At 41.2% G+C, this 11323-nt stretch overlaps 1 protein-coding gene across 4 annotated transcripts in view; it reads right to left on the minus strand.

Moving 5' to 3' along the window:
- The window catches only part of syvn1 (synovial apoptosis inhibitor 1, synoviolin), a 13596-nt gene extending 2559 nt beyond the window's left edge, over positions 1–11037 (minus strand). The window contains exons 1-15 of one of the 4 annotated variants that reach the window (XM_017440298.3): positions 10833–11037; positions 9128–9276; positions 8941–9033; positions 8696–8848; positions 8451–8499; positions 7894–7997; positions 5819–5945; positions 5636–5735; positions 5391–5456; positions 3644–3760; positions 3296–3459; positions 1591–1743; positions 1304–1456; positions 815–998; positions 544–644 (exon numbers count right to left, since the gene is read on the minus strand). In XM_017440298.3, the coding sequence (XP_017295787.1) occupies positions 544–644; positions 815–998; positions 1304–1456; positions 1591–1743; positions 3296–3459; positions 3644–3760; positions 5391–5456; positions 5636–5735; positions 5819–5945; positions 7894–7997; positions 8451–8499; positions 8696–8848; positions 8941–9033; positions 9128–9259 (1696 nt within the window). In that variant the 5' untranslated portion in view covers positions 9260–9276; positions 10833–11037. The remainder of the gene's footprint in view (positions 1–543; positions 645–814; positions 999–1303; positions 1457–1590; positions 1744–3295; positions 3460–3643; positions 3761–5390; positions 5457–5635; positions 5736–5818; positions 5946–7893; positions 7998–8450; positions 8500–8695; positions 8849–8940; positions 9034–9127; positions 9277–10832) is intronic. The other 3 variants (XM_017440302.3, XM_017440299.3, XM_017440301.3) reach the window with 3 other exon arrangements.
- Between the last annotated feature and the right edge of the window lie 286 nt (positions 11038–11323).

Raw genomic sequence — 11323 nt, forward strand, 5'->3', positions numbered from 1 at the left:
CTCTGCCGCACTGAAGGGGGCGCACGTGAGCCAACGGGAGCTTGTTGCTGCTGTCCTTTCACGCAGAGGCCAGTGAGTGTCACGTGCACTGCTGCCAGCCGTTAAGTTTTGTTTTGCTCCATCAGACTGCCAAAACGGTAATTGTAACATTTTTTTCTTATCTTATCCTTAATACTACTATGTGTGCGCGTGCGCGCGCAAGCGTGTGTGAGTGAGTGAGTGAGAGACGGAGAGAGAGAGAGAGTGTGTGTGTGTGTGTGTGTGAAGAACGCTTATGAGATATGAAATAACCAGTAGCCAATTGAATAAGCTACCCTTTTGGATTTATATATTTGTAAATCTGACTCTCAGTGCCTCACCAACCATGAACCTCACCGCACGTCACTGTACTTCTCTATGCTAGAAACACAAATGTTCTTCCAAAACCTGATAATGACTGAACTAAAACTCCATAACCTTCCATATTTTTGAAAACACTGTATGGATCGTGTAAAAGCAGCCAAAAAGAGGATTTCGGGGAGGTGATCAGAGACAGTTACTTACAGATGGACGTGTCCTTCTCTGTGTTAGTGGCAGCTGTAGGAGACGAAGCACTGTGGTTTGTTGCACTGGTTTCTCTAGCACTGCTCTCAGGCCGAGGCGGACTGCAGGGAAGACAGAACGGCGATGAATTCAAAAGAGCACAAGCGCAATCCTTGATTTAAACACATGATGTGATCCAGTCTAACACTGTTTGTTGCAAGAATTCAACTGAGACGGCTGAGTGGATTCAGCTCATTCCCTCTCCCGCCCCAAATCTTGGAGGTGTAATTACTTGAGCGTAGCGACAGTGCTGAGGTAGTGGTGGATATTGAGCATTGCGGCGTCCAGCAGGGTGTGGATGTTCTGGAGACACTGCAGCCTGGCCTCCAGGCCTCGCCGACCTTCTGCCTCCAGCTCCCTCAGCTCCTCGTCCGACAGCCGAGACAGAGACGGAGGAGGGGGAGGCATTGATGACACTGGTGAGGATGAGAGAGAGAAATTCATTTGATTTTGACAGCACTGACAATGATGACTTTAAATACAAGTTTATTGAGGCTGTGACACTGGATAAATCCAAAAACATGACACTTAGAGCAAACTGGAAGCAAGCAGAGATGACAGACAGACAAATAAAAGTCACTAGATTTTTCTTTAGACAATTAAAAAAAAAATCTCTTTATTAAGTGAAAACAAACATTTGAAAACATGATTAAAAAAAAAACTGAAATTCAACACTTGAGGTGCCATGTCTTTCATGTTTTAGAAACAAAAAGAAGCTTACCGAAGGGCGGAGGCATGGGCAGCCATGGTGCAGTGGGGAAGGGAGGAGGTGGGAAGGAGAAGGGGAATCCTGGGATTGCTGATCCTGGAGCTGCTGCTGCTGAAGATGATGTGGTTGTGTCTGTAGTAGAAGAAGATGCAGACTGACTGGTGCCTGACAGAAAGAGATACATAACACAATTCAATAAGAATTACAAATGCTAACAAATAACAACAATGAAGCTCTCAGTGGAATCTGACGATCTGTAGTTTTGTGCACGGCTATGTGTGGCAGTATGTCGTCGTTACCAGCTGCCTGCGTTGCCTCTGTGCTGCTCTGTGGAGCGTCGGCAGCACCCGGAGCTGGGGCTGGAGCCGCTGCAGCAGGAGGCGGCACTGCAGGAAAAGGACCCCAGAAAGGGAAGATGCCCGGAGGAAAGCCTGGCAACATGCCCGGAGCCACTAAAGGAAATAAAGAGCAAAATAAAAGATATGTATCAACCAAGAAAAGAGATCCTACTGGAGCTCTAATTTCATATCTATCTATCTCAGAGCTCTCAGACAAGTTGCTCCACTAAAAATAAAAAATAAAACGTTCAACATGCCGGTAGCCTCTGCCTTCTGAATAATTTAAATATGAAATAAAGACTGAATTGTTTACATAAAGTGAGCTCATAAACAGTAACATCTACAAGTTTAAAGCTGAAAGGAGCACTGCGCTTCATCTCTGAGTTCATGTTTACAAGCTTCACAAAAATGAATGAATGAAATAAAACATCTGAGCTGAGCTAGACGGAGCTGAGAGTTGAGTTTACCATGCACAGTTTTTGTGCTTAAAGGGATATTCTGGCCATTCTGAAGTAGGATTTGTGGAAAAAGCTATGCACAAATAATACGTTACCTGTTGTAGAACGACCTCAGTTAGAAGCTAGTCTGAACGCAGATGAGACCAAAGCAGGCGGGTGACGGCTTAAACAGCTCCAATCTCAAACACATCAAAGTTTCACACAAATGCCCTTTCGGAAACTTTCAGACCTCCATCTGTTTTGCAGTACACCATTATTTACATTGAGCCCTGTAGTTTTTTGAAAGCCCAATTATCTGCAGCAGCAGCCTGGAGTCAATTTCAGCAAGAATATCACAAGATTTCTGTCCCAAAAACAGAGTAAAGCAAAACTGATGACAACGTAAAGATTTAAATAACAGCAAATGCATGAACTGTAATGAATTTTAATGATTTCAGTCGTTTTAAGACAGATGTGATCAATTTTGGTCTTAGCACCACTCGGACAAGCCATTTGCTCGTCAATCCGGTCAAATTTAAAATATTCCTACAAACTGAAGTTGGTCAAAGAACCATCTACAACAGGTAAGATATTAGTTGTTTGTAATCTTTCCACAGAACCTCAAATCAAAAATGGCCAGGAAATCCGTAGAAGTTAAAACAATTTTTAACTTTGCCTCAGTCCTTTGTGATGACAGCTTGATGCTTTTAGTCAGATGTGTGTGTGTGTGTGTGTGTGTGTGTGTGTGTGTGTGTGTGTGTGTGTGTGAGAATCTCATTCTCCAACACACCAACTGATCGAGGCTAAACGATCTGAACTCAGAGAAAGTTTTAACTCTATACACTCTTTCTCATCATCATCAGTGAAACTAATGCTATTCCTTTCTTCTGACAGCTTGACAAATAGTTTCCGCTACTTTGATGGGTTTTTTTTTTTTGCTCATCTTGCAACCATCAAAAACATGTTTTTAATTTCTGCATGTCGACTTCTCTCTGTTCTCTGCCACATCCAGTTAAAAAGCAGCACAGCATATAGGGAGGCCTAACACCTAAGAAGTACTTTTATAAAACAGAAGAATTTTGTTTGTTCATTTTTGTACACAGACGGCTTTAAAAATGAGGGCACCCGCATCACATCGCAGTCAATAATTTAGGTGTAAGCAGCCTCACGGGCTGCCGAGGGCAACTTGAACATGGGGGTTGTGTTCTAGGATTTTTGTTTTGACTCACCGTTTGGGACCGGGGCTGCTGCTGGAGCATTGGCGGGGGCCGCGGGGGCAGGGGCCGGAGCCTGTGCCGCTGGAGCCTGAGTCTGATTGTTGTTGGTGGCTCTGAGGACGTCCATACGACAGGTCGGGCACGTCTGCTGCCTCTGGAACCAGGAGCGCAGGCAGCTGGGGAGCAGGGAAGCACAAAGACAACAATAATTAAAGAAAGCAAACCAAAAAAAAAAAGACAATTAAGGGCAACGCAGGTTTGCTTTTCCACACTGACTCATGCTTGGTTTCAGTACGGGGTCTGTGTCGAATGCTGCCCGTGTTGGACATCTATCAGCCCAGTTTGTCCTGCTGGACTTACCTGGAGTGGAAAATGTGATTACAAGGCAGTTTCTTGGCTCCGGTGACCATTTCCTCTCGACAGATGATGCAGACATTGTCCGAGGCCTGCAGATCTTCAGGAGTAGCATCAGGATATCTGCACAGAGGCAATCAGGTGCTTTAACTTCAGTTTCAGAGATTACCTTCATGTCTCTCCACATGTTGGAATTACTAGTATCACTGAACACAGTTATGTTGACCTTCATGACAGAAAACTGTCACTTATCAACAAGTGGCTCAGCAGCATTTAGTACGATAAATCATTTCACGTTCAGGGTTTCTTTAAAGTCTGAGCTGGCCCAAGTCAAGCCAAATCAAGTAAGGTCAATTCTTCTGCACCCTAAAAACCATAAAGATCTCAAATGAAATCTAAAACAACACAATGAGCCACATGAGCCTTTTCAGACATGAAATACATTTCATTAATCTGATTCAGTCATTCAGTTGTTAGCCATCTTTTCTGTTAATGTTCCCCACTTTCTTAAATGAAATAAAACACAGAAAAGGTTGTCCTGAACTATATCAAATGGTGCCGTTTGAAAGAAATCACTCCAGTAGTTTTCCAAATATGCTGATATTCAATTCTGAATGCAGGTCAACACTCTGTGAATATGAAGCACTTGGCTGAAATTGCAAACAAACATGTGGAAGTAGACAACTGACCTACATTAGCTGTAGTCTGTGTAGGTAAACAAATATGGTGGAATCAGACAAGTGTAGAATTTAGGTAGAAATATAAGACTGAATCTGTTGCTAAACGTGAAAGTAAAGACAAAGAACGAGTGAGACAGCTGTTAATAAATATCAGGGATCAAGCAGGGCGGTGGAGCGCCATAAAGACAGAAAAATTTCTGCTGGACCGGTAAGTTCACCATGTCAGCCTAACATACCTGTCTTTTCACCTGCATACTTTACTTAACAAATCTGAGCAGAAATACGTCAAAACTGTCTGAGTACCCCACCCCGAATGAATCTTCCATGGACGTCTCCACAAATATTGCTTACTTATTTTTAATTTAGGGACACATTAAAAAAATGTGTGAATTTTGTTTATTTTATAGTCTTTAAAAAAAATAACAGGTCTTCATGACATTGCAATGAGCAGCTGTAAAGACTTGGTTGTTTTAAACAGCTGTGTGGCAAAGTGTTGATCAAAAAAAAGGTCCCTTCTATGGCAAGCAGTTATTTCATATAATCAGCACTTTCAAATGTACTATGCCATTTGCGTACGCATTTGATATCTCCTGATACCAGGCATCATTTTCCCACACTAGTACTTACCAAGCCCAGTGTTTCACTTTTTATTTCTTTGTATTTTCACACCAGCAGATGTTACTCAGTTCTGGTTTTCATTTTGTATCAAGTCGAGGCCAACGCAAATGAAGCAAACACTCCTTGCTTTTTGTTCTTAACTCACAGAGCCAAACCTTTCTGGAGTTTGGCACATGGCCTATAGGACGCTGTTCAGTTCAGATTAGGTGAAAAAGGCGGTACAAGGTGACTTATTTTTTTTATTTTAGAGCAACGTTATCAGCTGACAAACCCTATATTGCTGAACATGACCTTAGAGACTCCACACAAGCGTTGGTTCGGTTTTTGCTTCTGGGAAGATTATTGTTATTGCAAAGCCTTGTTTTGTGTATTGGTGTTAAAATATTTTTATGAACATTAACCACCACTAACACTGCTAATAATTTTCACTAAGTACTTGTGAAAACTATACTCACAGTGTGTTCATGTTGCGGATAGCTCTCCGAGACATTATAGCATCTGTTACAGCCTTCTTAAACTGCCTGAAAGGACAAGAAAACAGATGATAGCATAATATACACATTTAAAACATGAGATGTGAGAAAGCAATCAGGCCCTATTTACTCCTCTAAACGCTTACTTTTCTTTTGTGGATCCTATAGAGACAAAAATGTGTAATTGTGTCTAGGATAGATAAAAAACGTAAATAAATGATGCTTACCTCATAGCCAGATACATGGGGCGGATGGCAAACAGAGGGAAGGTGTGGACCTTTATCATGATGGTCATGAAGGCAATGTACAGGAGAACTTTGATAAAACCTGCAAAGAACACATCAGACAGCATTTCAGACACACACACACAGTCTGAAAGAAGCATCCTATTTCTGAGCTGAACGCAGCACCTGTGAAGAGCTCTGTGTAGAGCATATAGACGGCCTTGTTGTCCCAGGGATTCTCACTCTGCAGGTCAACAGTGTGCAAAATATACTTGATGAAGGTCGTCAGGATCATGGTCAGCAAGATGGCATACTAAGAAAAATCACAAAACAAAACAAAAACCGTTGGTGCTCATTGTTATGCATGTTATGTAAGGCTTATTTCAATCATGCACGAATACAGCATCACTCACAGGTCACAGCTGTGAGTGAAACTGGACTTATTAAACCAGCTGTGAGGCTCAGAATGCAGATGTGGAAAACAGAACTCAATATCAACCAAAAGTATTCGAGTCTGACGACGTTCCAGGATGACGAGGGTTTTTTTTTTTCCTGCAGCATCAGTGGTGCTCCTACATTCAGCACCGGCTTCAAAGGTTTTATAATACACACCTTCATAATGTCAGAAAAAGCAGGGTTCCTACACAGTTCCCATTTCAAAATTTCAAGCTTTTACAGTCCTAAATTTCTGAATTTGTTCGTTGATTTTGGGGAGTACATGTACGGAAGGCAGACAGCAAGAAACAACAACTCTTTGAGGAGAAAAAAAAAACAACGAAACTGTTGATTGATTTGGTCCAAATCATATAATTCACATATTCTTTAACACACCATGAGATTCATTTTGTAAAAACTGTGTTATAATTTGGATTTAAACAGAAAAAGCTATGTTTGCTTTAGGGCTGGGCTCATTTGTAACTAACAATTTGGACACCCTGTCAGACCGTCCAGGATTTCGCGATGTTGTGATCGCAACTATTAACACAAAATCAAGCAAACCCCGCGAAATCGCAACTTTGTCCAAAACACCGCAACTTTAACCCCAAATAACTCACGAAGAAGAGATGTGACGTCACTTCCTGTTAACATCAGAATGCCGGGAGCGTGCAGAAGCAGCGACCGAAGCCAAAATGTGCGCTAATGCTTCACATTTGCCCACAAAGATTTCAGCAAAGGACCGCGCAAAATACAGCTGACCCGAAACAGGAACGCTAATGTCGGCCAGCCGTCCCTAAGTGAACCACCGCGCGTGAGAGAAGGGGCCGGCAGAGAACGGCTGGCCGAAATTAGCGCTCCTGTTTCGGGTCAGCCGTGAGCTAGACGCCGCCAACTCCGCGGAGCGCGAATATCCAATATCCAACTTAAAACTAACTTCACTGCGGTCGCAAACCAGTTTCCTCCCCAGCTGCAGGAGAGTGGGGGGAAGCTGTTTTGCACGTCCTGCAGTGTAATCATCNGAACATAAACGCATCGACAAACACTTTGTGTCTGCAAAACATGTGAGGAGAGCTGCAGAGGAGGGACAATCCAGAAATGCTCATGAATGTCAGTTTAGAAGCTATCAAAGTTCTCAAATAANAGCACCTTTTGATAATGTCAATGTTTGTTGGTAATTATCTTACAAAACTAGTAAGTATTTTTGGTTTATATATTAAAAGTTATGGTTTTTTATTGATTTTAGTCGAAAAAAATCGCAACTTTTCATTGCAACTTTTAGGAAAATGCCCCACGAAATCAGGCATTTTAGCCCGCAACAATCACAAAAAATGCCCGCGAAATCCAGGAGGGACTGATCTGTACATAAATGGTTTGAATTATTAGAAAATTTTTCTAAATTTAAGAAAGGTTCAATAAGTGTAAAAAACACCACCTTCTTTAATATGTATTAAATATTAAGTCTTATGATTCATTAAAATAATTGTTTTGTTTTATTCTTAAGAATATTTGATTTTTGTCATTCATAAACTGAACAGGGAACACAGTTTGGAAAGGCAAATATCCTCCTATGCTTTTTTATTTTCCCTACTTACTCAGACCTGAAAAAGCTGAAAGTAAACCCCAGACTTTTCAAGACTGTAAGAATCCTGTAACAGAAACAGATTTCTACAGGACTCTGCTCACACCACAGCAGAGTAGAAGGAAGTTTGTGAAGACAGAAACCCTTTCAAGTGATCATGATTGATAGCAAAAAAGTCTGAGAAATTTTAATGAAATTAGCCTTTTGCTTTAAGTAAAAAAAAACAAAAAAAAAACAGACATACCTCAAATCCAAAAACAAGCTGAACTGAAGCTCCTCGAGTGATGATGCTGTGACAGGCGTGGTTGACAAACAAAAAGTCCATGGCTGCCAGCAGTCCCAGGAGAGCTGCACAAAGCAAACAATTACAACACGATGGATTTGTTAAAGGTGGACAATCCTCTGCAGGGGTTACACAGACATAACATTATATTTCCTGAAGGATTAAACCCCACACAGCTGCTTATGTGTGCTCCAAAGTTTGAACAAAATAGTTTGTGACAAAGTACAACAACTACCTTTCAGAGACCACTGAAAGAGTTTAATTTTGTTTTAATGTTTAGTAGGGTCTGTCAATGTTTCCCACAGGAATTAAAAAAATGCAACACCTGGCCTCATGAGAACACAAACATTTGCATACAGTTTCATTAAGACTCGCTTCGTTTGAGTGCAATCAGTAAAAAAAGGAAAGAGAAACAGAAAGGGAGAAGTTAAAGACAAACGTTAAAAATGTCCACACAAAAGTGCGGGAAAAACAGAAATAGAAAAAAAAGACGTGAGACACTGAGAAGACCTACTTACATAAAACTCTTAAGTGAAAAACCCACGATATGTTTGGACTCCGCTCCATCTGAAAAACAAACCAAAAAAAAAAAACCCTCCATTAAAAACCAAAAATAAATAATTCATCCACACTCCATCTGCCTAATTCCTTATTATACACTTCCTGTACACCCTAAAGCCATCTATGATTGAAATTCTTCTCAGCTCTGTTCCTAATGGGTATAAATGTAAGATGAGGAAGATTTTGTCCTGTCACCACTCACAAAGTCCACCCGATCCTCCGCCAGCCAGTGGAAGCACTTCAGGAAGAGCAGGAGGGTGAAGAGGGCGACGAATCGAGGGGAGAAATCGTCTCTGAACACAGTGAAGGCCAGGCACGTCTCCGTCACCGCGTACCAGGAGCGCTCGATCAGATGCTGACGGATGATGCACATAAACGACAGGTTTGATACTTTTTTATCTCCAGAGCAACATCAGCTATGTGTAGCAGTATTTCTGAAAACTCTACCTCCATTTCGGCAGCTCTCAGCTGCCCAAAAAAGACTTTCCTCATGAACTTTCCCAAAAGAAACACCAGGACAAATGCCTGAATGTACAACACCTGTGAAGAGATACAAACCAGAAAAACTTTTTTTTCATTATGTGCCACAATTAAAGATGTGTACAACAGGTGGAAGCCTCTGCACCGCTCTTACCGCCATGCTGGGGCTGCTCTTGGTGAGGTACACCACAGTCGGGTAGAACTGGTGTTTGAGCAAGTATGCGTGAACCACCACAGCTCCAGTCAGCGCCAGACTGGTGGCGGTCACCAAGGCTGCTCGTACCATCTTGGGCTGAGCTGCTGCTGCAGAGGAAACAGGTGAAAGGAAAGAAGAACAAGTTGAGGTCTGTATGTAAATACAGAGAAGCCCTTTCCTGAAAAGTTATAATTTTTTTGGTCCAAATCTTTTTTTAACTTTGTCTGCAGTATTTGGAAAGTCTCCGAAGTGATAGCCCCAAAAATTGCAGGCGTTTATGGCGTTTGCTGCACTTCAGTATTACTGCTTTACAAACTTGGCATTTTTTACAAATCATACTGATCACCCAAAGGCCAGACTTACATTGTTATCAGCATCCGTGATGGAGGCTATGCATCCAAAAAAGGCTGATGCAACTAGGACCGAAAATGTGAAATTCTCACTTGAGTGAAGCCTAATTTAAATAAAAATTGTCATGCTTCAACATTAGGTGAGCAGTTTCAGAGGGAGAAACGGCGTCATGAGCATCAGCACTTTTCCACCAGGATCTTATAGGAACCAAACCTGCTCTCGAGCACACATTGGTAACCATCAGTAAATCTTTGCAGGAGGGTGGTTTCAGCTGAGAATGAGACAATTATAAAAAGAAAAACACTCGTCAGCCCTTCGGTGTTGTGTTGATCTGTGTTCTCTTGTGGAGAGTTGCTCGATTTTCTCCTTTAACTTTGTTGTTTTCAGCAATTTAGTCAAACTATTTTGATCTCTTTTTGTCTCTTTGTAGCAGAAGAAACATCCTGATGGCTGTATATCTGCATTAATGACAGTTTCCCCCTGTGTTCAGTAGGAAAATAAGATCACACAATTGTCAAATATATATATATATATATATATATATATATATATATATATATATATATATATATATATATATATATATATATATAACTTTTTACATCATGATGTACAAATACTGAAATACCTATTCATCTGTTTTTAAGTGTGTACATTTTAGCAGGGTGAACACACAGGTGGGACACATCTCGACACTGGCTGAAAAGTGTTGAGATTAAATGTTTGAAAATGTACCAGCCAATGAATGATTAACTAAATTAAATGCTGCACAGAAACAAGTAACCCCTTTGTTTAAAGAGCAAACCAATGTTGGAAAGGGCTGCAGAAAGCAGAACAAATATTTCCTACAGTTCAACTCCAGCAGGGTGAAAACATTTAGTTTTACTTTAACTTGGGATAAAAAAAGAAAACTAAAAGCACTTAAGTCAAATACTAAAAAGGGAATTTAACCCTTCAGTACCTCTTTCGTAAGAAAACGTCTAAAATCAAAAGCAGGGAGGAACATTACTTGTTTTATCCCTCGTAGATAAACATTTCCAAGTAATCATTTTCCTTATTTGTGAAAACGCTGCACCTTTGAAGCTAATGCGTTCAATTAACTCCTAGAAATACTTACAGTAATAGTATAATAGTACTTGTGACAGCCTCCTAAGACACAAAGAACCACTGAAAGATATTTATATGCGGCTGAAACACTCAAACCTACACCTGCTTGTCTTATTAATCTTAGCAACTCCACAGACTGTCAGTCAAACAGATATTTATACCAGTTAGCCTGCGTTAGCATTTCAGCTACATCTGTCAGACTCACCGACCTGATGTCTGGGGAAGACTCGCTCCTTCGCTGATTTAACGACGCCTCCTTGTCTGCTAAAACCCGTATATTCCCACCAGCTAGTCCATTTCCATCCTGTCACCTTTACCTCCTAATATTTTTTAATTATCCTCGCCCGTGTACCTTCTGTCTACGTGTTTATCTTCGGCTTGCTACTAGCGAGCCACCTCACTTCCGGTTGGCGCGGTAATTTGACGCAAGAGCAAAGCTGCGCGTCCGCCACAAGCCTGAGGCTTCACGTGAAAAAGCTGCAATAAGACCAGACGTGAAGAAAACACGAGCAGAAAATCGCCTGATAACTAATAATTACCTTTGAGTCCCAGTGCAGTGTTTTCAACCGTGCTGTAGTGTATTGTGCTTTTTTAAATGTCGCACCTGTTAGGAGTTTTACGGTAAATATAAACGTGGACCAATGGGAAGTTGTCATGGGTGATTTATTGTAGCTCAAACAAATGAAGCATGCAGAG

Source organism: Kryptolebias marmoratus, linkage group LG9 (assembly GCF_001649575.2).
Source record: "Kryptolebias marmoratus isolate JLee-2015 linkage group LG9, ASM164957v2, whole genome shotgun sequence".
Taxonomy (NCBI): Eukaryota; Metazoa; Chordata; class Actinopteri; order Cyprinodontiformes; family Rivulidae; genus Kryptolebias; species Kryptolebias marmoratus.